At 38.6% G+C, this 23,311-nt stretch overlaps 1 protein-coding gene across 5 annotated transcripts in view; it reads left to right on the top strand.

Annotated features, from left to right (window-relative positions):
• The window catches only part of PCDH9 (protocadherin 9), a 704,561-nt gene that overhangs the window by 169,493 nt on the left and 511,757 nt on the right, over positions 1-23,311 (top strand). The window contains exon 3 of one of the 5 annotated variants that reach the window (XM_063335364.1): positions 10,414-11,836. The exons of the other annotated variants lie outside the window; for them this stretch is intronic. Within the exon in view, the coding sequence (XP_063191434.1) occupies positions 10,414-10,434 (21 nt within the window). The 3' untranslated portion in view covers positions 10,435-11,836. Of the gene's footprint in view, positions 1-10,413; positions 11,837-23,311 lie in introns of those variants that run through there. 5 annotated transcript variants of the gene reach the window in all.

Here is a 23,311-nt window from a genome sequence, read left to right as displayed (position 1 = left end):
TGAATGTTAGGGATCTCAGGTAATGGCCACCTGATTTATTTTTTTTTATGTTACATTAGTTTTAGTTTTAATTTTATTTTACTCTGTGTCTTTAATTGCCGGATAACATTATTTGCAATGATAAATGATGAAGGCAGCGGGTCCCACTTGTGGCCATTACCTGCAACTTGTGCCCAGTTTGCATTCTAATCCATTACTAGCAAGTGATGTTTTAGGTTCATTTATATAAAAATGTCATTGTATTTCAAAATGTGTACTCCAATAATATATGCTGCTTTAGAGAACACAGGGATTTACAAAATCTTATGCTTTAAAAATAAAGGGAGAAGCTTTCCAAGTTTCTTTTCAAGCAACTCTTTGCAGAATGAAAGCAAACTATATACACATCAAGAAAGCAGTGTATGATAGACATCAAGAAAAAACTGGAACATTTCTCTCTCTCTCTCTTTTTTTTTTTTTTTATCAGATAGTTTGAAAATGTCAAATAAAGGCTATGTTGTTCTTTTCATTTTAACTAGAAAATTCTCAATAGCAATACCTAGGTAGCAGGAGGAAAATATTCATGGGTTGTTACATTATAGTCATAGTTTCCCTCATTTCCCAAAATGCACAGCTGCTGTGTCATTTTAAGATTTAGAAGTCACTGCATTTACGTTTTAACGATCAATGGCAGCTGTTGATCTGAGTCATTAATGAGATTTTGACTGCATCTGCATTTAAACCATGTATATTCTGCAAGAGACAGAGTATGCTTGGAAAATGAGATTTCTGTCATGGTAATAATAAAGAGTTTTACATGCTCAAGCTGAGAGGATTCACTCTCCTGAATCCTCTCTCTATCCTGTGGAAGGTTACAATGTACAAACTTTCTGTTAAAAGAGAAGGGGCAGAGGGAGAACTCTTGCTGTGATTTCAAATAGAGCCCTTTGGTCTACAAGCACATAGAAAATGCCCCCTAGGTGAAGGTACCTGCCACTTCTACGTTGAGAGTGAAGTAGGAGGAAAGTCTCCTCAAAGTGAAATGTGATTTTGTAGCTCGTTCATTTATTAAAATGCTATCTGTTACTTCCTTTGAGGGCAGCAGAGTATCTTGAGAATGACAGATTGAGTGCATACAGTGTCACTTGGGGGATGTTTAATATAACGTCATAGATATTTGGGTATAGTTAAACTGCTTTTAAAAATGGCAAATAATGACCTTCCAAAACAATGTCCAAATTGTAATTCTGTTCCAGAAAATCCCTCTATAATTAAGTGTTCTTGTATTATTATTTTTTTAAGGTTGTAACTATCAGTGGGTTTCTGTATCAGTAATAACTTGCTTACAGGTTAGTAGAGAAAAATATAAATCTTTTTCAAGCCATGGAGTGAATTTCTAACAGGGTTTGCCTCTTGCACACTGCTTTCTGTGATATATGTATTTCATTAGCCTTTCTATCCTTTCACTCAGAGACTTGTTCTGTCTACATCAGATCATTGGGAAATTGCTCTCGTTAATTTATCCTTGCCAATATGCTAAATTAAATTCCCAATATAACGAAAGGACAGAATTTTCCAAATTAGAAGTTGGTGAATATGTGCAAAAACCCAGAGTGAATCATGATAAAGTTTTCTTGTAGAAGTGCTGTAATGTTGTATTTAGTCCTATTGAACAAGGAGTAGTTATAGACATCTCACTGGACATCTCAGTTATAGACATCTCAGTAGAGCCGTATCTTTTTCAGGCAATTGCTAATTATAGTCTAAACAGGCCAACTGCTGTTGCAAAGCCCAAAGTACTGCCCATGAGGACATGTGAGAAGTAGATTGGAAGAGCTGTAGAAGGATGCTCACATGTAATTGTTTGCAGAATGTTGGGACCAAGCTGCTATTTCAAATATCTCACTTTCATGAAGATTAAATCTGTAAATTGCCCAAGACATTAGGCAGAGAAGTAGCACACAGCAAAGTAACAAATCAGCTAAATACTAGCTTTCTTTCAGACAATATACACCTGCTACTGATTTCTGGTAAGGCAAAGAGTCACAATCATAAAGACTGCTTTAAAAAAAGTTTGCTAAAACATGCAAAGTCATGAATAATGTTTGCTTTACAGGTTATTCATTATTTGGAGTTAACTGTGTTGGCATTTGGCTGTCATGGACAGTTTAGGAGCAGATACTACATCTGATTTGGCCAAAGGAATTAAGGACAATGAGAGATAATGTTATGATTGACAAAAACAATAATGTCTTTTTGTTATCTCTTTCAAAAATTATCCACTGCTGATTATTTCTTCATCCCATTTGTCCTATATGAATCTTCGATTTGGCCAAGTGCCAGCTCCCAGTTCTTCAGCATCATCATCTCGTTTACGGCAGAGAGCTTATCCTTTGGCTTTTGACATAGTACCTTGCAATTGCAGCCTGTGTTAGCACTAAATCTTGCCACTTGGGCATTGCAAATCTTAATAACTAGTGAGAATTAAATAATTTCATACAAATAACTAAAATTGTAGCAGACTCATTCCCTTGGAGAATTTATGACTCTGTGATTGCGAGTCTCAGTTCTTTATGAGCTTGGGTAGAGGACAGAATATCCATAGCCAAAATTTACCTTACCTCATCATCCAGATGTTGAAGAACTCAGGCTGTAACATGATTAGGACTTTCCTCATCTCTACTCCTTCATCACATGGCAGGAGACTCCCCATGGCATAGATTCATTTAGGTTGGAAAGGACCTTTAAGTTCATCAAGTCCAACCATTAACCTAATGCTGTGAAGTTCACCACCAAATCATGTCCTTAAGCACCACATCTACACATATTTTAAATACCTCAAGGGATGGCGACCCAACTACTTCCTTGGGCAGCCTTTTCTAATGCTTGACAACACTTTCTGTGAAGAAATTTTTCATAATATCCAATCTAAACCTTGCCTGGCACAACTTGAGGCCGTTTCCTCTTGTGCTATCACTTGGAGAGAAGAGATCAACCCCTGCCTCACAACAACCTCCTTTCAGGTAGCTGTAGAGAGTGATAAGGTCTCCCCTCAGCCTCCTTTTCTCCAGGCTAAACAACCCCAGCTCCCTCAGCTGCGGCTCATAAGACTTGTTCTCTATACCCTTCACCAACTCTTATTTGGACACATTCCAGAACCTCATAGAATCATTGAATGGTTTGGGTTGGATGAGACCTTGAAGATCATCTGGTTGCAACCCCCCTGACATGGGCAGCGACACCTGCCACTAGACCAGGTTGCTCAAAGACCCATCCAACTTGTCCTTGAACACTTGCAGGGATGGGGCATCCACAACTTTTCTGTGCAACCTGTTCCAGTGTCTCCCCACCCTCAGAGTAAAGAATTTCTTCCTAGTATCTAAACTCAATGTCTTTCTTGTAGTGAGGGGCCCAAAACTGAACACAGTATTTGAAGTGTGGCCTCACCAGTGCTGAGTACAACAGGACAATCACTCCCTGAGTCCTGCTGGCCACACTATTTCTGATACAAGCCAGGTGGCTATTGGCCTTCTTGTCTACCTGGGCACACTGCCGGCTCATATTCAGCCAGCAGTCAACCAACGCTCCCAGGTCCTTTTCTGACAGGCAGCTTTCCAGCCACTCTTCCCCAAGCCTGTAGCGTTGCATAGGATTGTTATGACCCAAGCGCAGGACACAGCACTTAGCATTGTTGAAATTCACACAGTTGGCCTCAGCCCATTGATCCAGCCTGGCCAGGTCCTTCTCTAGAGCCTTTCTACCCTCAAGCAGATCGACACTTCTACCTAGCTTGGTGTCATCTGCAAACTTACTGAAGGTGCACTTGATCCCCTTATCCAGACCGTTGATAAAGATATTAAAGAGAACTGGCCCAAATACTGAGCCCTGGGGAACACCACTTGTGACTGGCCACCAAATGGATTTAACTGCATTCACCACAACTCATTGGGCCGGGCCATCCAGTCAGTTTTATGCCCAGTGAAGCATATGCCTGTCCGAGCCATCTATGAGCAGAGTTTCTCCACAAGAATGCTGTGGGAAACAGTGTCAAAGGCTTTACTAAAGTCTAGGTAGACAACACCCACAGCATTTCCTTCATCCACTAAGTGCATCACCTTGTCATAGGAGTTACACTGGGAAGTCACAGAAACCTTTTGTGGTAGCTATGTCCAATTGCATCCTCTTCTTTTGAGATAACTGGGTGCTTTCTACTTTGAGTTCTTTTTGAAGAAATGAGCGAGCTAAAAAACCCTTTCTTATGTCTGAACACTGACAGTGATGGAGATTAGAAGGAGGGAAATGAACAAGAATCGTTCATGAACTGAAAATCCAATGAATTTCATAAACTAAGTAAAAGAATGATCCAGAATGTCTATCTCAACAGTGGTTCAACAAATTCTTATTGCCCCAGAGACTGCTTTTTCATAATTCTTCTAACTAGCAATGATAATATCAGGGAAAAAAAACAAACAAAAAACCAACCAAACAAAAATCCTATGTAGCAATTGTCCATTGCATAGCATAAGACGACCACTCTCTAATGCTGTTTATAAACTTAGAAAACTGACCGTCCTCGTTAAATATCTACTGGCTAAGAGCAAAATCATGTTTTCAGGTGTCATCCTACAAACATCTTACACGTGTAAGTAGTGAATATCATGGGATTAATTATATGGATACGGGTTGCATATCTGGGCCCCTGGAAACTTTGGAGTCCTGAGTAGAGGCTGATTTTGAGACATGAGTAGTTTTGTGGAAGCCATTACAAATCTGATATTACCTATATTTTAATACTGGAATATTTTAATAATGTTAATTCCGTATCAGACAGGAGATGTGGACAAAGAAAATAGTAACAGATCACGTTCTATGCAGCAATACCCAGAGTTAAGTTCATGCTGGGACAGTAGAAGCAGAGAATTTGTTACTATCTTTGTTATTGCTGGGACCCTATGGTTTGTTTTAGGATTAAAAAAAACCCAACAACATATATATGCATAAACCATATATTTATGTTAGTATCAGTTACATTTATAAGTATACTTAACTATTATTTATGTTTAGACTTATATTAAGTATGGTTAAGCTTTTCCAATTGCTTAACCATTTTCATGGAAATGTGGCTTATGTCCTGATAAAAACTACAAAACAAATAAGCTGTCTTTTACCATTGGTGTCTTCCAATCACACCACTCCTGATTGAAATGTCTGAGAAAAAGGAGCTTTCCAGCTTTAGGAAAACCAATTCAGAACCATTAAGCATAGCTCAATCTCCTGTACTGAGGGGAAAAAAAAAATCACTTTTGGATTGAGGATAAAGCATAGCGTATGCCAAATCGCAAATAATGTGTAGAGAAAGCTATGAGAAAATGAAAGAGTTCTGCATAGAACTGAATATGATTGTATATATTATATAGACAAAATTGTAATAGACTGGAGAGCGTAAAACTCAGTAGGCCTTTGTTTCAGTACACTCGAGAGCATCCCTACGTTGCACCTTTGGTACTGAAGCCGAACTTGTAATTAGGTAAGTGACATTTCCAGGTTTGGAAGGTTCACTTTTTAGAAGCGCTGCGTAGGGTCTTGTAACCTTCTGCACATTCACTTTTTTGCCATTTAAAATAGGCATGAATTCTCTTTTCCGTTTTGAAAAGAAATTTGCCATAATGGAAGCAGATGCAATATACTTCTCATTGGTAATTCTTTCAAAACTCATTTTCAAGTGTACAGTGGCACTAAACAAAACAGTGTGCCCTTTCTTCATCTAAAATGCTAAGATCTATCCCATCCATATTTCATTCCAGGCACATTTCTACCTAATCTAATTGGATCTGACCTTCTAACATGAGAAGATTGTTTTAGTGGTTACAGAAGTGTATTTATTTGTCCATACCAGGCACAATGTATAACAAAATAACACATGCCCAATATGAGGTATAGGAAAAAAAGCACAATATGTTGTTTAGATTTAATATGCAAAACAAGAAGATAGCATGCATTTTGTAACATGAATGAGGTAATGTTATTGTCGGAAACCTAATTTTGCATAATTGTAATGAAATATTTTATCTTTTATTTTAATAGTTGGCTGGCATTTATGCTTTTTGCTAAGAAAGGGAAAGTAAATTAGTTGGAATAGTTTTCAGTAATGGTATATATTTGACTTCAGACCATGCTTTTTAACTGATGACAAAATTCGGAACAGAGGATTTGACTTGAAAAGGTAGGCTGGCAGACTTGAAAAGGTAGCATGGGCATCTAGGTGAAAACTGTTGCAAAATAGTGATCATTTAGCTAAATCTGCTCTTCCTGATAAGATGTTCTACTAATTCTTTCACAATATGAAATACTGAGAAAGAAGCTAACTTATAAACTAAGTGGGTGTTAGTAGAAATAAAATGGCCAAAATATGGCTGGAAATACAGTATTTCTGCAGCATTAGGGTATATTTTTTGCATTTGTGTAGTACTTAATAAGAAAAAATACACTATATTCTTTTCCCAGTAGGTGGCTTTCAAATTAAAAGTATTTCATTGTTTCATGAGTGTGGAATTGTTATCAATGAGAATTAAGTCTTAATAAAAATTTAAAAGGTGAAGAACAATAGACATACCAATTATCTTGAGCTCATGTTTGTAAATACTTGTAGGCTGGGAACACCTCTCATATTTCTGTGAGACCAGCAGTATTCATTTATTATCCCACGTAATACAGGATCCACTTCTAGGCTTTTAAAATTAAATTCCATGTTGTTGCTAACCAGCTCCTCCTCTTTTGCTATTGAACGTTGTACTACAAAAGCATATTTATGCCAGAGTGTGTTCAGTGTGTGTCCTGTGGACTGGATTCAGCCTAAAACCAGTCTTGCAGACTAACTGTAAACCCTCAGACTTATCTAAACAATATGTTGAGTGCAATGTGGATGTCTCAAAAGACAGCACTAACAAAAATATGTAATCCATATGCTGCTTTGTAGCATTGTGCAGGATTTACTAGCTCAAGATGGGAAAGGTAGAACATAAACTTTTTATGTTACTTTAATATTTTGTCCTGGAAAAAAAAAAGGAGAAAATAATCATAGGACCATGTCTGATTAGTGAAGCATGTATCTGGAAGTGGAGAGGCAATTCACAGAATCATAGAATAGCCCAGGTTGGAAGGGACCTCGAAAGATCATACGGTCATTTGTGGGAAAGAGAACCTTGATGAGATTATGTAGCACCCTGTCCAATTGCATCTTGAAAACCTCCAGTGATGGAAGTTGTTGGGGAGGGAGAGGAGACAAGCACACTACATCTTTCTTTGTAGCAGCTGGTCACATCTTAGCTCAATCGAGGCTGCCGATCTTCTCTCAAGTATTGTCTCCCATGAAGAAGCTATCTTCACAGCCTCTCTGCAGTGTCCGTTTCATGAGCACTGTCTGAATTCAGCTTCTCTTCAAGGCAGTTAGATCCCTCCAGCACTTTGTTCACCCAGCTAGCCCTACAAACACAGCTGCTCTATGTGCCCCCACCCCCAGTACCTTCACTTAATTTCTAGTTGCCCTCAAACCCCCACAGAATTTACCAGGTTTTGTGCTGGGTAGGTGTCAGATGAAAGCAATAGTAGCAGTCAACTGAACCTCTGTAATGGTACCAGTATGTTTTCTCTCCCTGCTATCTAGTTTAATAGCTTCTGTTGAATGAGGCCTCTGACAAATTGGTTGATTCTTAATCTTTGAAAATTGTAGATGGTTTTAATGCTATATAATTAATTTGGCTTTTAGTATAAGAACAATAATAATAAATAGACTACTAGCATTTTGCTCCAAAACCTCTAACAGATACTTAAAATACTTAAAGGTTTTCTCACCCCCTGCCTCCTCCCCCCAGCTTTGAGAATGTAATGAAATTAATAACAGAGGAAGGAAGAATTATTTGAGAATACTGTTCAAAATCAGCAATCCTGCTTCTACCAAGTGTCTTTCACACTCTCTTTTTCATTGAGTTTTCAGTTAACAGATCTGATTTGAGGAAAAGCTCTTTTCTGCTTGTGTCTATCATTATTTACTTGCACTGAAAATCTTCATATAGGAAAGAACTAGGGAAAAAAAAGCTAATGAATTAGAAAAGAAAGAGTTTAAGAACAAAAGGGGGAAGAAGAATATCTTATCTCTCTGAGCAGCAAGAAAGGCAGAAAGGAAAAAAAAAAAAGTGGTACAGAAGCTGTGGAGAATAGGAAGCATAAGAAGCAGTGTCTCTTTTTTTTGAGACATTGCATATGTCTTCCAGTGGCAGGATGTGAAGCAAGATGTCAATAGCATAGCTGGAGGTTAAGGTAGGGCTTGAAGACAATTGGGACACATGGAATCAATTGTATAGCTGCCACAGCAAAAATGTATTTGGTTCTGCATCTAGAAATTTCACAGTTGCTCCAAACACATGCACAGTGCTATATAGCTTGAGGCAATGGTTATACTAATTGGAAATGGGTGACAAATCCAGTCAGCTAACTGTAATGGAGTGGAATATAATAAAGCATAGGACAATTATTCTGCAAAAGGGAAGACCAAAGTCCTAACACCAGAATTCCACAGGAGGTACTAAGATACTAGGGTAGTACTAGGATAACAGCAAATGGATCAGAACAGTGATTCATTGATACACAGCTTCCCTCCAAGACCGCCCCGATGTCTCAAGAGAAAATGCAAACAGGCAAAGCAAATAACAAAATAATCAAATAGCCAGAGATGGGAAAACCCACTTCCAGGAACTATTCTCCAAATTCTTTTTAGAAGTATTGTCTTTTAAATCATGAAACATGGCACATAACCTTTCTTTCAAAACTTTTTAAGGGCTAGTCTGCATAAGATTCCCAAGAATATCAAGAGTTGTAAGTGCCAAGTCCTTCTTTGAATCTTGGTAAGGTCTTGACATAAGTGACATCCTGTGGCATTGAGTTCCATAATCGAATTATGTGCTGCATTAAAAAGTATGTCCTTTTATCAGATTTAGAGCTGCTGCTTTTCACTTTCACTTAGTGTCCTTTTGTTCTTGAATTATGAGATGCAGGACTACAGAAGCTCCTGATCTATTTTCTCTTTGCCACTTACCATTTTTATGCTTTCATCATATCCCTCCTTATTCATCTTTTTTTCTAAGGTTAACAATTCCAATTTTTTTTCAGTCTTTTCATATGAAGGCTTCTCTATATGCCTAATTATCGCAATCACTCTTCTCTGAATACCTTCTAATTCAGTGGTATCTTTTTTATGATGGGGTGACCAGTACTTCACACTGTTCCAGAGGAGGGAAAATTATTGATTCATATAATGACATTATATTTTCTTTCTTATTCCGCAACTCATTTCTAATGCATCTTAACATTTTACTTGCTTTTTTGACTGCACCTGCATATTGAGCAGGGCTCTTCATTGAGCTCTCTGCAGTGAGGCCCAGGTGTTTTATTTAAGTTGGCACTCTCAATTGAGATCTCTGGTAAAATGAATGATTTGTTACAGGTAGGTTTTGGGTTTTTGTTGTTGTTTTTGTTTTTTTTTTTTTCCACCAATATGCATTACTTTGCATTTAAATAAACGGTTTTCCCCTCCTTTAAGATGGCCCATCCATCTAGCTTGGCCAGTTGCCTCTGAAGTTTACTGTCTTCTTCAGGCTTGGTTAACAGAATTTTTTTATGTTATCTGCAATTTTTGCCACATTGCTGTTCACTCATTTTTATCATATTAATTAATATATTTTGAACACCTGGTCCTTGTATGGTGCCTTGAAGCACCCTGCTGTTAACTTTTTGCTATAAAGAAAATTGACAACATATATGCATTTATTTTATCTTTGAGAAAAGTTTTGCTTCATTTTGCATCTTATCCCAAAATGATGTAGTCTCTGACTGAGATGGAGACTGAGTTAGTCTCTTGAGGGGAACATTGTTCTTGCCACATTTATTCAGTTATTCTAACAAGGTTAAGGGCCAGATGGATACCTTCACAATTAAAGCTAAATCCTTGAGAGACAGCTATGCTCTTTGTGACCGCAACTATGGAAGTTAAGGACAGTAGCTAATTCATTCACTATGTTCGGCAGTCGCATTCAAAATTAAGATGGGAGGAAGCTTTTAACGTAGCAGTTCTTAACACTGTCTTGGTGATAATCCTAAAAAAACAGGAATATAATCAGTCTAAATAGACAGGAATATGAGTCTACTTCTTACACCTAAGACCTTGTGTGAAAATAAAAAGGAAACTAGTGGTAAGGTCTAGGCAGCTGTTAATTTTCCAGACTTTCTTTCAAAATCTGATATGAACCAAGATATTTTAAGATTTGGAATCCCCAAAGTTATTGTGGAAAAGGGGAGAGGCAAACTTATTTTGAGACTTTTGATGTCCTGACGTCCCCTAGGCCTGCTTATTTCCTGGTATCTCTCTCTCTTTCTCTCAAGTGTTCCCCATCCTCTCCCTGAGAGAGTCTATGTCTGCTTCATCAACCCCGACTGCCTACAGTATGCAACAGACTCCACCACCCTTCTTCACAAAGAAGATTGCTTGCACAGAGGAAGGCTCCTCAGTCTGCTTGGGACACCTTGCACAGATGCATGCTACTGCCTTGAATTCAGAACGGACACTAAAAGAGTTCCTGAACATATTGGTGGAAATGTGATCAGTCACCTGCAACTCAGACCCTACCTGTTTGGGAAAGGACCTATAAGGACAACTAGGACTTCTCACGATATTGCCAAAGTTTTATCTGAAGGAAATACAGTATTTTCCATACCATAGTCCACCCAACCCTAAACCAAAATATGTTGGGTGGAATGGAGGTTCACAACAGGTATCAAGTGCTTCATTTCTGAATGAGCCTATTAAAATCCTAGTAACCTCTCTACAACTAGTACTGAAGCCTAAAAAGCTTCGAAGGCAGAACATGGAATATAGTCTATGGCTATCTGTGGACCATTTATACATACATATATATCTGAGTGTGTATATGACTATATATATTCTTTTTCCTTGAGCAAGCTATTTTGTATAGGCAAATACAGGATGCTGAATTATAAGAGATTAACAGTAAAACTTGCCACCGTGACCTTTTCTTTTATGCGTAGCAACACAAAAAATACCAATATAATATAGCACAATCAAAAATATAAATAGAATTTCTTATTTGAAGGAAGAGTAGGAAGAAAACTTGGTGCTCTTTACTTAATTTTGGAAAGTTGTAAAATACCACAGTGCTTGTGAAGCATAAGAAAGTGACAAGGATAGAACATAAATTGTACAGTCACACCTATTAATGAACATAATGTTATATTAATGACGCTTTTGCATCAAATATAAGAACAGAAACTGTACTATGTGCCATTTAGTTAATTTAGAGGAAAAAATATGTATACCAAAAATATGAGCTCACTGCAGTGAACAATTCAAAGCCAAATGCTTTTCACGATATATTTGCAAAATAAACAGCAACCTAATAACAAGTTATGTAAGTCTTTGCAGTTTGCCAGCCAAACCTTAGAAAATGACTTAACGTTAAGTGACTGAAGGCTGAGTTTTGCGAAAACAATGCATATGGAAAACAGTGAGAATACTGTGCCTGCTTCTGGCTTCATACTGAAAATAACCGTGCTTTGCATTTGCTGTGGGTTAATATATCTCTTGAAATGTGTGTATATTCGGATAGTATTAAGAGATAAATATATGCCTTTTTAATGGTGCATTGCCATTTGGGAGAATATCACAGAATACCGTTCAACATCTCTAGGAGGCTGTCACTCATTAAACAAAGCCTGTACCCCGCTATTTTTCATGTCAACCCAGCATGATAAAATGTATCAATAAATAAGCATTAACAATGCTGTGTGAAATAAATCCATATCCTGATAATGTTCCAGTGTAGAATTGGCACATTTTTTTTCAGGTTTTTTTTCTTTTCTTTTCTTTTTCTCTAGAACCTTCATCAAAATTAATGCGAACATAGAAAAGATTTATCAGTGCTTTTCAGGCAGGCTTCTTGGCTCGCTTATTCCCTTAAAAGACTGTGCATCCACCTGTGCTCCCCATACTTGAGTAGGTTATCAGAATCAATGATAAACACTGCATTTTTCAAATGAAATGTTTTAATACCTTCCCTCTCTCCACCCTGTTAGTCCCTGGTAATGACTTCTTCCTGGGGAGTGGTATCGATGGTTATAATTTTAATGTACAAGATAATAAGTGAAGCAACACAGTGAGAATAAGCAGTGAAGGATTATATTGGCTAACATGACTTTGTTTGGAAGGTCCTGTTCTGTATCCTTAAATCTGTGAAAACACACCCATCAGCTTCAGGTCATGGGAGATTCTGTTGGGAGCAGGCATGGGTGGCATTTTTAGTACCTCCGCATTTCAGGTTCATATAAACCCTAAAATCATTATGGTTTGTTTTTTTTTTTCTTTAGGTTAAGCAAACTAATAAAATTATGAGTCACAAAAGGTAATCTTTCTGAATTTTAGCAGAGTTTTGTTTTTTTTTTTTGCCTTTTTTTTCCCTCCACAGCTATAAAAAAGTTTCTGTGTAAGATACTTACTCAGCTATCCTACACTTAATCAAGAACTGGGACAATGTACTGTTGCTGCCCTGGGGACTTTCCACATATATACAATCATAGAGACATAAACGTATGCCATTGTTCTATTCAGTCCTTACAAATTCACTTAAAGGTAAAAATTGTATCAGTAAAAATCAACAGGAATTTTGTTTTTTACCTCAGTGGAACTCAGATTTAATCCAAATGTGACAAAGATACAGTTGAAAAGCTGTTTTTTATGAACACTATCAAATCACTTGTGATTTCACTTTTTTTTTTAATGATGGCACTCTATTTTTCAAATACATTGATTTTTTCCTGACACTTTTAATTATACTTGTCTATGTAAGACAAACTGTGATCCTCAAACCGTCCAGTCAAAACTCTCAGAGCAGAATTATATACGGTTCCCAGAAGGAAACAGCTGAAAACAGTAAAGCTAGATGGACAGATACATTAATTATTACATTAACTTAAAATATTTTTTTTTCCATACTGATTCTACTTTGAGAAATGGAGAATCTATCAAATCAAGTATTTGACAGGTAATGTACAAAATATCATGCCATTTATCTGTTAGGGAAGAAAATACTCTTAGCTGAATCTTACTGAAAGAAACTTCGGTGTCTTCATACTATCAAACAGAGATTTCACAAGATACTTAGGTCTTGCCTATCCACAAGACGTGCATATCCTGTTCATCCGTATTAATTATTATTGTAAGTATATTACTGTATCGTTAGCAACATGTGAACACCAGCAGGTGTGAATGTTCTGCGTCCCTAGAGCATTGAAAATGTAACTATCAGAGAGCTTCTTTTGAATTTTTCTAATTGATATGTAACTCAGGGCTAAATCAGTGGAAATATTTAATCTTTTCCTATCAAAATTAAGTATGGTGTTGCAAATCCTTGTGATATGTTCACAAGTTCTTCCTGACCATTCATTGTAAAAACATATCAAACAAAAGCATCGTTAAAATTCAATATGTTCTAGCCTGGATTTAAATGTTGTATTTGTCTTTGTAGTTTTCTAAAAAGGATGCTGCCCTATGAATAATATCTTTATCTTAAAGGCAAGTCTGTAGTGTGTAACTTTATAGAAGTTAACTGCCTTGCATTTAATAGCAGTGGTAACTGTCGTAGCTTCACCCTCTAATTTGTTTTTCGTTGTTCATGTTTTTTGTTTAATTTCAGATATCACTGATTTAGAACAGTAAAATCAGGTTGGCCTTTAACTTTTAGGTTTCATTTAATATTCCACTGGGCAGGTACAAACAAAGTGCTGTTCATGCAATAGTAAGTTAGGGCTACCAGAGGGGGGGAAAAAAAAGGACAACCCAAAACAGCAAAGTAGTAAACTTTGTATTGTCTTTTTTTTTTTTCCTAAAAATGTAAAAAATATGTCAATTCCATTAACTTATTTTTTTTAACTTCAAAGGTATGTGTATATTTAAGGTAGTGGAATTTTTTGTCCCAGACATCTTTAGGGAAAGCAATTTAAAGATTTAGAGTACAGCCAGAAGTGTTGATAATAGTGTAAAAGTAACATCATAGCTTGCTATTGGACAATATAGTTTTTCTCACCAAAAGAAAAAAATATGCCATAGTACTTAATTTATAAAGGAGATGGCTGGTAAAGAAACATTTTAATCCTGTGCCTAACTGTAAAAGAAGAGCTTTAATGAAGCAGTAGTTAGTTTGCGTGCAAACATCTCTGAACCGCCTTGTAAATTTTAGCCAAATATTTTAAGTTTGTCCATAACATTAACCGAGAAATGTGAGGTTTAAAATTGGGTATGTTATATAAATTCTTCTCACCTCCAAGGCATTGGTAAATCCAAGTAAGTATCTCTGTCATGACTGTCAGTCGATATGCCTTTATACAGATCCAATTTAAAATCCTTCTTGTACTTAAAACCTGCTTGGACAGATCTTGCATCTTTCCATATCCTTGTGGCTCTCCCTGGATGATCAATCCCTAATAATTAGTGTGGTGGAAAGCAGAACTGATTAGGAAGGGAAAACAATGTATTTGGGAAGGGAAAACAATTAGGAAGGGAAAACAATTTCTCTACAAGAAAGGCAGAAAGGAGGATCCGGGAAACTATAGACCTGTCAGTCTGACCTTGGTACCAGGGAAGGTCATGGAGCAGATCATCTTGAGTGCCATTACAAGTCATATAACGCACAAGCAGGGGATCAGGGCTAGTCAGCATGGGTTTAGGAAAGGCAGGTCCTGCCTGATGAACCCGATCTCCTTCTATGGCAAGATGACCCGATTATTGGATGAGGGAAAGGCTGTGGACTTTCGAAAAGCATTTGACACTGTCCCCCATAGAATTCTCATGGAAAAACTGGCTGCTCATGGCCTGGATGAGCATACGATCTGCTGGATCAAGCACTGGCTGGATGGACGGTCCCAAAGAGTGGTGGTCAATGGAGCTAAATCCAGCTGGCAGCTGGTCACAAGTGGTGTCCCTCAGGGCTCGGTGTTGGGACCATTTCTGTTTAACATCTTTATTGATGACCTTGATAAGGACATAGAGTGTATCATCAGCAAGTCTGCAGATGACACGAAGCTAAGCGGGAGTGTTGATCTACATGAGGATAGGGAGGCTCTACAGAGAGATTTGGATAGATTGGACTGATGGGCCAACGCTAACGGTATGAGCTTCAACAAGGCCAAGTGCCGGGTCCTGCACTTGGGCCACAACAACCCCACGCATCGCTACAGGCTTGGGGAAGTGTGGCTGGAGAGCTGCCTGGCAGAAAAGGACCTGGGGGTTCTAATTGACAAGCGTCTGAACATGAGCCAGCAGTGTGCCCAGGTGGCCAAGAGGGCCAATGGCATCCTGGCTTGTATTAGAAATAGCGTCACCATCAGAAGCAGGGTGGTGATTGTCCCCCTGTACTCAGCACTGGTGAGGCCACACCTTGAGTATTGTGTCCAGTTTGGAGCACCTCAATATGAGAGAGATATTGAGGTGCTAGTGCTGGAGCAAGTGCAGAGAAGGGCAACGAAGCTGGTGAAGGGCCTGGAGAATAAATCTTATGAGGAGCGATTGAAGGAGCTGGGACTGTTTAGTTTGAGGAAGAGGAGGCTGAGAGGAGACCTCATCACTCTCTACAACTACTTGAAAGGCCATTGTAGAGAGGTTGGTGCTGGTCTCTTCTCACAGGTAACTAGCGATAGAACAAGAGGGAATCGGTTCAAGCTGCAGCAGGGTAGGTTTAGGCTGGACATTAGGAAAAAATTCTTCACAGAAAGAGTGGTCAGACACTGGAATAGGCTGCCCAGGGAGGTGGTGGAGTCACCATCCCTGGATGTGTTTAAGACTCGTTTAGATGTGGTGTTAAGGGATATGGTGTAGGGGAGAACTTTGTAGAGTGGAGATGATGGTTGGACTTGATGATCCCAAGGGTCTTTTCCAACCTAAATGATTCTATGATTCTATGATTGTAATGTTGTGTTGAGTAAAACTAATTCCATTCATTTTAATTAAATTTTTTATAAATAGGAACTAATACTAATTGCCAGATGTACATTTTTTATTAATTTAAAGAACCATGGAAATGCCTTATTTCTTTAAAAATCATTCTTTGTATGCTTATGTCAGATAGATAAACATTTTCCTTTACACTTAAAATAGACTTGTGGTCTTTACATTATATCGTCTATGAGATCACCAACATGTCTTCTATTAATGGAACTCCAAGATAATGCTTAATGTTATAATATAATCCCATAGTGTTCTCCCTACCATTAGTACACAGCACAATATTTTTTTATGCTGTGGACAGTTCATCTTCAATTATCCTTTTTTTTTTTCATTTTGCCTCTATAAGTTTTGTCTAAATTAAATGCATTCATTTTGCAACTGAGACAGAAAAAAAGTATTTTCTTCTTTTTCTGTCTCACATCACCTTATCACATTTAACATTCTTTAACTAAATAAATTGATAGTTGATACATATGTTGATCAAGCCTTTCCTTACAGCTTTGTTGAAGGGGAGGCTTTCAGAAGCTGATCTTGAATACCTGGCTTGCAGTCCTCAATATGTTGAATTAAGATGCATAATTTATGGCTGACATAATTAGTTATGATACGTGGAAACAAACAGTTTCAACATTAAATCCTGATATAAAAGGAACTTAGTAAATTCTTAGATAGATCATTTAATTTGTGTGAGAGAGATGATAAACTAAATAAAATCAACGATGTACCAGGAAATCATTCAGACATTTACAGTGTAAGCTTTTCTGTGTCCCAGGAGATCAAAAGAGAAGTATGCGAGTGGTGCACGCACTTACCTCCTTCTCATCTTGAGACCTACCAAAGTAGTTGTCAGTGGAAGATCTGTGTTGAGCCAATCAGGAATCCGGTGTCAAGCAAAATGTATGATCTTTGTCCTCTTGGTAACAGTTGTGTTTAGCACAACACAAAATGTGTTGCTCTAATCATTGCTCTAATTGGCACCTTTGTTGACAGTCTCAGAAGAAAGGTCAAGACGTGGTTAGGCAGGGGACTGATGTACTGTCTTACTCACAGCTGCAGCCTCCTTGGCTGAATGCTGCAACTTATTGAGCAGCCATGTGCTTTTTAGATTCTACTAATGTTTTAGCAAATTCCATGGGTAAATACCATATGCGTTTAATCTTTTTATTTCTTTTTTTTTTTCCTTTTATGCTTTGCTACGGATAGTGTGCTTACGGTGTTAAATCTAGGTGAGAGAAAATGAAAGTGAGGTGCTAAGTTCGTGAAAAAATATCTGCAAACCGCGAACACTTCATAAATTCGCTTACTGTTGACAGGCAGTGTTTTATACAGTGGAAGTATTAACACCACCTAGGCCAAGCTACTTTGGGTATTTGAAGAAAGTACATATTAGAACACCTAAGTTTAAAAATGTCTATTCCATATATAGTCATATTCTGTGAGGTAGGCACTCCTAGAGGGTGATTCAGAGCCCTAAATTAGTTGACTAAAGTTAGACAGTGTGAATACCTCCCACAGTAGCAATATGTTGCAGAGGGACAGAAAGGAGACAAGCGAAGGGAGAAAGGGAGGAATACAGTGATAAGGACTATAAATGAAGTAAGTCTATAGTGAACTTTAGAAACTGTTAGAAATGAGTGTCATTTTTTTTGACAAAAGGGAGATCAGTTTGCTTGGTACAGCACATACTCCAAACTGAGTAGCATCTTCATAGGTAACGGTAACAATAGTGTAAGTATCACACCTTCAACTGTGAATATCCATACATACATTTATTATATCTGTATTACAGTTGTTCCTGGAGTCCCCAGTCAATACTGGAGGACTAAAGTACATATATAAATAATTCCTGCTTCAAAGAGCTTATAAGAAAAATAGGATTCATAGATGAAGAATAGGAAGGCAAAGGGGAGAAAGAAGAATGAAATTACCTGTCCAAAGTCACCAAGTATAATAATTCTTTTTACTATAATATGGACTGTAATCTCTAATCCCTGCAATTTCCATGCGTGAAAGCATTTATAATACAGACGACCTTTGGGAATTCATTTGTTTAAAAAAACATTTGTCTTTAGTAAAAGAGCAAGTATTTATACTCACAAGTAATGGTACCACAGTAAACAGTCTCATTTTTGTTCATAAGGGTTGGGCGAGCTCTTGAAAATGTAGTCCTTTCACAGTATTTATGGCTTTTCTGTTTTTGATTAAAATAATTCATTGGGGTTGTAGGCACCTTTTTAAAGAGAAATCAAGAATTCTGCATCCATCTTTCTGTAAATTTATTAGCTCATTAGTCACTGTACAAGTGGATGGCAAATCTCAATTTTTCATCCTCAAAACCAAAGGTTACTAAAGGACAGACATCCTACATGTCACAGACTTTTGATTTTTTAATTTGTATTTAACATCCATTTAGAAGTCTTTTTGGCATTTAATGGGATTGCCAAGGAGCTCTCCAGTCATGCACTGACATATATGCACACACATACTAATGCTTTGTATCTATCCATTTACCTACTTGTCTATCCATCATCTTGTGTTGTGAAAGATAAAAACATTTGAAATGTAGTCATCTATTGAGATCCATATATCTCTGAGATTTTTTTTGTTAGATACTCACATGGTGCACCTTATTAAAAAAGTATTGTGGTTTAGGGAGAAACGGGAAGCAAATCCTTCTATTAAAATAGGGGGAGACATTATTTCGCTTGCTGTTCTCTTTGATAGACTTTCACTTTGCTGACTCACTGTAAATTGGCTGAGGTGATAAAGTTTTGAAAGTTCGTATCGTTAGTTTTGGTAAGGCTTATATGAGAGTCATAGGTTGTAGATTTAGGGTTTCCCATTTGTAGGTACTGGTAGTACAGATAGTCTGATATCAATCTGTATCTAGCAGCTACTTTTACAGAAGTATACTCTATTGGAGTACAGCACTACATTCTTGACAGTATGTGGATTTCCCAAATCGCATCATATTTTAGATTTGAATTTACATTTGGGATGGGCCAGCTCTTGTAGATATAATGGTACTGTGTATATTATATTGTGGATGAAATTGAGCATCCTATGCCAGTTATTATAAGTCTGTTTGATCTCAGTGGACAGAAGGCTTCAGCTGGATACCTGTTTACTAGCAGAGAACTGTGAATTTCAGCTTGCATTCTTATATTTGGTAACAGGCAAGAAAAACGTTTAGGCAAGTTATCTTCTGCCTGAAAATACTGAAATAAATTTATATGGCCATTTATCCTATTCAACAAGAATATCTGATCTTTTGGTTGGCTACAGAAAAGGCACAGGCAGTATTTGATATCTGATGGCTATAGTTTTCTTTAGACAGGCTCATAAATTTTGCCACTTAATAGAGAGAAAGTGAACTAACATGTTGCAGTGTCACAAATTTAGCAATGATGTGAGCTTTCTAACTACTGAATACTGAGATTTTTACAGTGCTAGATGTTACAAAAAAAGTGCTAAATGTTAAATCACTAGGAAAAAAGATTAAGATTTACTTATTATTGTAACTATCACTTTATATTCCTTCCCCTGCCTAACTTCCCATACATTTTTGTCATTTTAATAGAAAGAATTCAGATATATTGGATTGCGAGTGTATCCTTGGGTAACAACTGCTGCAATCAGTCACTATTTTCTTTATTCTGGAGTAAAGAGATAAGCCCTTTCATTCCACCACTATAAAATTTCCCTTCGCTCTGGAGCAGGATCCAGACACTATGAATGTATCTGTAGCACTGGACATTATCAGCCCTGCAAAGGTCCAAGTCAGGGTGCACGTTCCCAACAGGATGTAAATTTTGTATTTTGGCAACAGAAGGGCACCTGCCATATCCTTCTTCTCACTGTCCTGATAATCCTGGAAAGGAAATCAGGGCACATCGACTGGGCAGAAGGTGGAGTCATGTTCCAAGAGGGAAAGTTTAGATGCAGCTGGAACATTTTGAGCTACCTATGCTGTGCTTGATTTTCTTCTCTCGTACAACGTGCGTAGTAAACGTATTTATTTGCTTGCTTATGTACGCACTTACTCTTGCTTAAAAGTGTTAACATTTTTATATGCCTGAGTTACAAAGCAGTGTACCTCAAAAATGCAGTCAATGCAGCAGTTTCTTACAAAGTACTAAGGCAAACAGTTTCCCTTAGTAGCTGAAACTGTGTATAAAAGAACTTCCGTTGAAAGAACTTCCTTTAAAACTTAGTCTATCTTCCTTCCCACCACCAAAGAAAGGTAATTTTGTAATAAAGTATTAGGAAGAAAACCACTCATGAAATGAAAGTTGCCATTGTAAAAAAAAACAAAAAACCAAACAACATACAAAAAAACCAATTAGGTTTTACCTGTTACCAGGGTAGTTAAAAACTGGTTGTGGTTTAACCCTGGCAGGCAGCTAAGTACCACACAGCCACTCTCTTGCTTCTCCCCAGTGGGATGGAGAAATGAATCAGAACAGTTACAGTGCGAAAACTCGTGGGTTGAGATAACGTCAGTTTAATAGGTAAAGAAAAAGCCACGCACGCAAGCAAAGCAAAACAAGGAATTTGTTCACTACTTCCCTTCGGCAGGCAGGTGTTCAGCCATCTCCAGGAAAGCAGGGCTCCATCACACATAACGGTGACTTAGGAAGAGAAATGTCATAACTCCAAATGACCCCCCTTCCTTCTTCTTCCCCCAGCTTTATATGCCGAGCATGACATCGTATGGCACAGAATATTCCTTTGGTCAGTTGTGGTCAGCTGTCCCAGCTGTGTCCCCTCCCAACTTCTTGTGCACCCCAAGCCTTCTCGCTGGCAGGGCGGTGTGAGAAACAGAAAAGGCCTTGATGCTGTGCAAGCACTTCTCAGAAACAGTTAAAACATCCATGTGTTATCAACGCTGTTTTGGTCACAGTGTACAGGATGCTATAAAGAAAATTAGCTCTATCCCAGTCAAAACCAGTACAAAATTAAATTTAGGGATATTCTTAATCTCATTTATTTGTTGAACCCTGTGTATTCTTCATATAAATATATACTGCATCATAGTTTTGAAACCGGCTTCTCCTCTTGGATCCAGTGCTGTAAACTTCAGGAAAGCCCTCTAATGTCTAACTTGTTATCCTCACAGAATGACAGAGAATAAAGAACATTTTTGTTTCATACCTTTTCCTTCACATTTTGAGTATAAAAATAAAATTTCCATATAAACATGCAGTTTCTGTTACAAACTGTGACTACTCATCTGAGCTTAAAATATATTTCCTTGGGTCAGCTAAAGACAGATAGGATTTAATATAGTGTAGCCCAACTTTGGTTTTTTGTCATTTTTACTGGTAGCAAGTTCATCTCACTGCTTATGATTCCATGCAACCCTACATGTATGTGAAACCACATTTCATTTTTTAATGAATAAAGTCCTTCTAATTTCCTCTCACATCAGCTGTAGGACTCATAAATGGAGTGGCAAGTGCCACGTAGTTAGCTCAAGAATATTGTGTATTTAGAACTTATAAGCACAATTTTGAGCTTTGTTTTGTTATTCGCTTTCCTTTATATTGTTTACATGCTGGGAATTTGCTTCCTGAATTTCTGGAAAAATGCTGGGCTCGAAGGAAGGTTCAGGTTCCTCTTCCTTTTTTACCTTCTCGTTCAAATGATCTTGTATATTCAACAGGAGGATGCCAGCTGCATGAATTCAAGAAGCACAGTCTACAGGAGAAGATGTTTTTAGCCTAACTCCCTGCCCCCTGTCATTTTGTGCGTTGCTTTATTGGAACCTGTTGTTCACAGAATCACAGAATCTTCATGGTTGGAAAGGACCCTTAAGATCATCGAGTCCAACCAAACAACCTACAATCTCTGCCACTAGGGCATGCCCTGAAGTGCCACATCTAGACGTCTCTTAAACACCTCTAGGGATGGCGACTCAACCACCTCCCTGGGCAGGCTGTTCCAGTGCCTCACCACTCTTTCACTAAAGTAATTCTTCCTAATATCTAATCTAAACCTCCCCTGCTGCAACTTCAGACCATTTCCTCTGGTCCTGTCATTATTCACCTGGGAGAAGAGGCCAACACCCACCTCTCTCCAACCTCCTTTCAGGTAGTTGTAGAGGGCAATGAGGTCTCCCCTCAGCCTCCTCTTCTCCAAGCTAAACATGCCCAGCTCCCTCAGCCTCTCCTCATATGACCTGGTCTCCAGACCCCCCACCAGCCTGGTAGCTCTCCTCTGGACACGCTCCAGCACCTCAATGTCCCTCTTGTACAGAGGGGCCCAGAACTGAACACAGCACTCGAGGTGAGGCCTCACCAGTGCCGAGTACAGAGGCACCATCACTTCCTTACTCCTGCTGGCCATGCTATTCCTGATACAAGCCAGAACGCTGTTGGCCTTCTTGGCCACCTGGGCACACTGCTGGCTCATGTGAAGCTGGCCGCCCACCAGCACCCCCAGGTCCTTTTCTGACGGGCAGCTTTCCAGCCACTCTTCCCCAAGCCTGTAGCGCTGCTTGGGGTTGTTGTGACCGAAATGCAGGACCTGGCACTTGGCCTTATTAAACCTCATACAGTTGGCCTTGGACCATCGATCCAGCCTGTCCAGGGCCCTCTCTAGAGCCTTCCTACCCTCAAGCAGATCATTATTCCCACCTAGTTTGGTGTCGTCTGCAAACTTACTGAGGTTGCACTCAATCCCCTCATCCAGATCATTGATAAAGATATTAAACAAAACTGGCCCCAAAAGTGAGCCCCGAGGGACACCACTGGTGACCGGCCGCCAAGAGGATTTCACCCCATTAATCACAACTCTCTGGGCACGGCCATCCAGACAGTTTTTAACCCAGCGAAGAGTACACTTGTCTATGCCATGATTCGCCAGCTTCTCCAGGAGAATGCTGTGGGGGACGGTGTCAAAGGCCTTACCAAAGTCCAGATAGACAACGTCCACAGCCTTCCCCACGTCCAGAATGCGGGTCACATGGTCATAGAAAGAGATCAGGTTGGTTAAGCAGGACCTCCCTTTCCTAAACCCATGCTGGCTGGCCCTGATCCCTTGGCTGCCCTGCACTTGCTGTGAGAGCTCACTCAAGATGATCCTCTCCATGATCTTTCCTGGTACCGAGGTCAGGCTGACAGGCCTGTAGTTCCCCGGATCCTCCTTCCGACCCTTCTTGTAGATGGGCGTCACATTAGCCACCCTCCAGTCATCTGACACCTCCCCTGTTGACCAGGATTGTTGATAAATGATGGAGAGAGGCTTGGCGAGCTCTCCCGCCAGCTC

The sequence above is a fragment of the Chroicocephalus ridibundus genome, chromosome 1 (assembly GCF_963924245.1).
Source record: "Chroicocephalus ridibundus chromosome 1, bChrRid1.1, whole genome shotgun sequence".
Lineage (NCBI taxonomy): Eukaryota > Metazoa > Chordata > Aves > Charadriiformes > Laridae > Chroicocephalus > Chroicocephalus ridibundus.
This window is presented reverse-complemented; position numbering and strand designations above follow the sequence as displayed.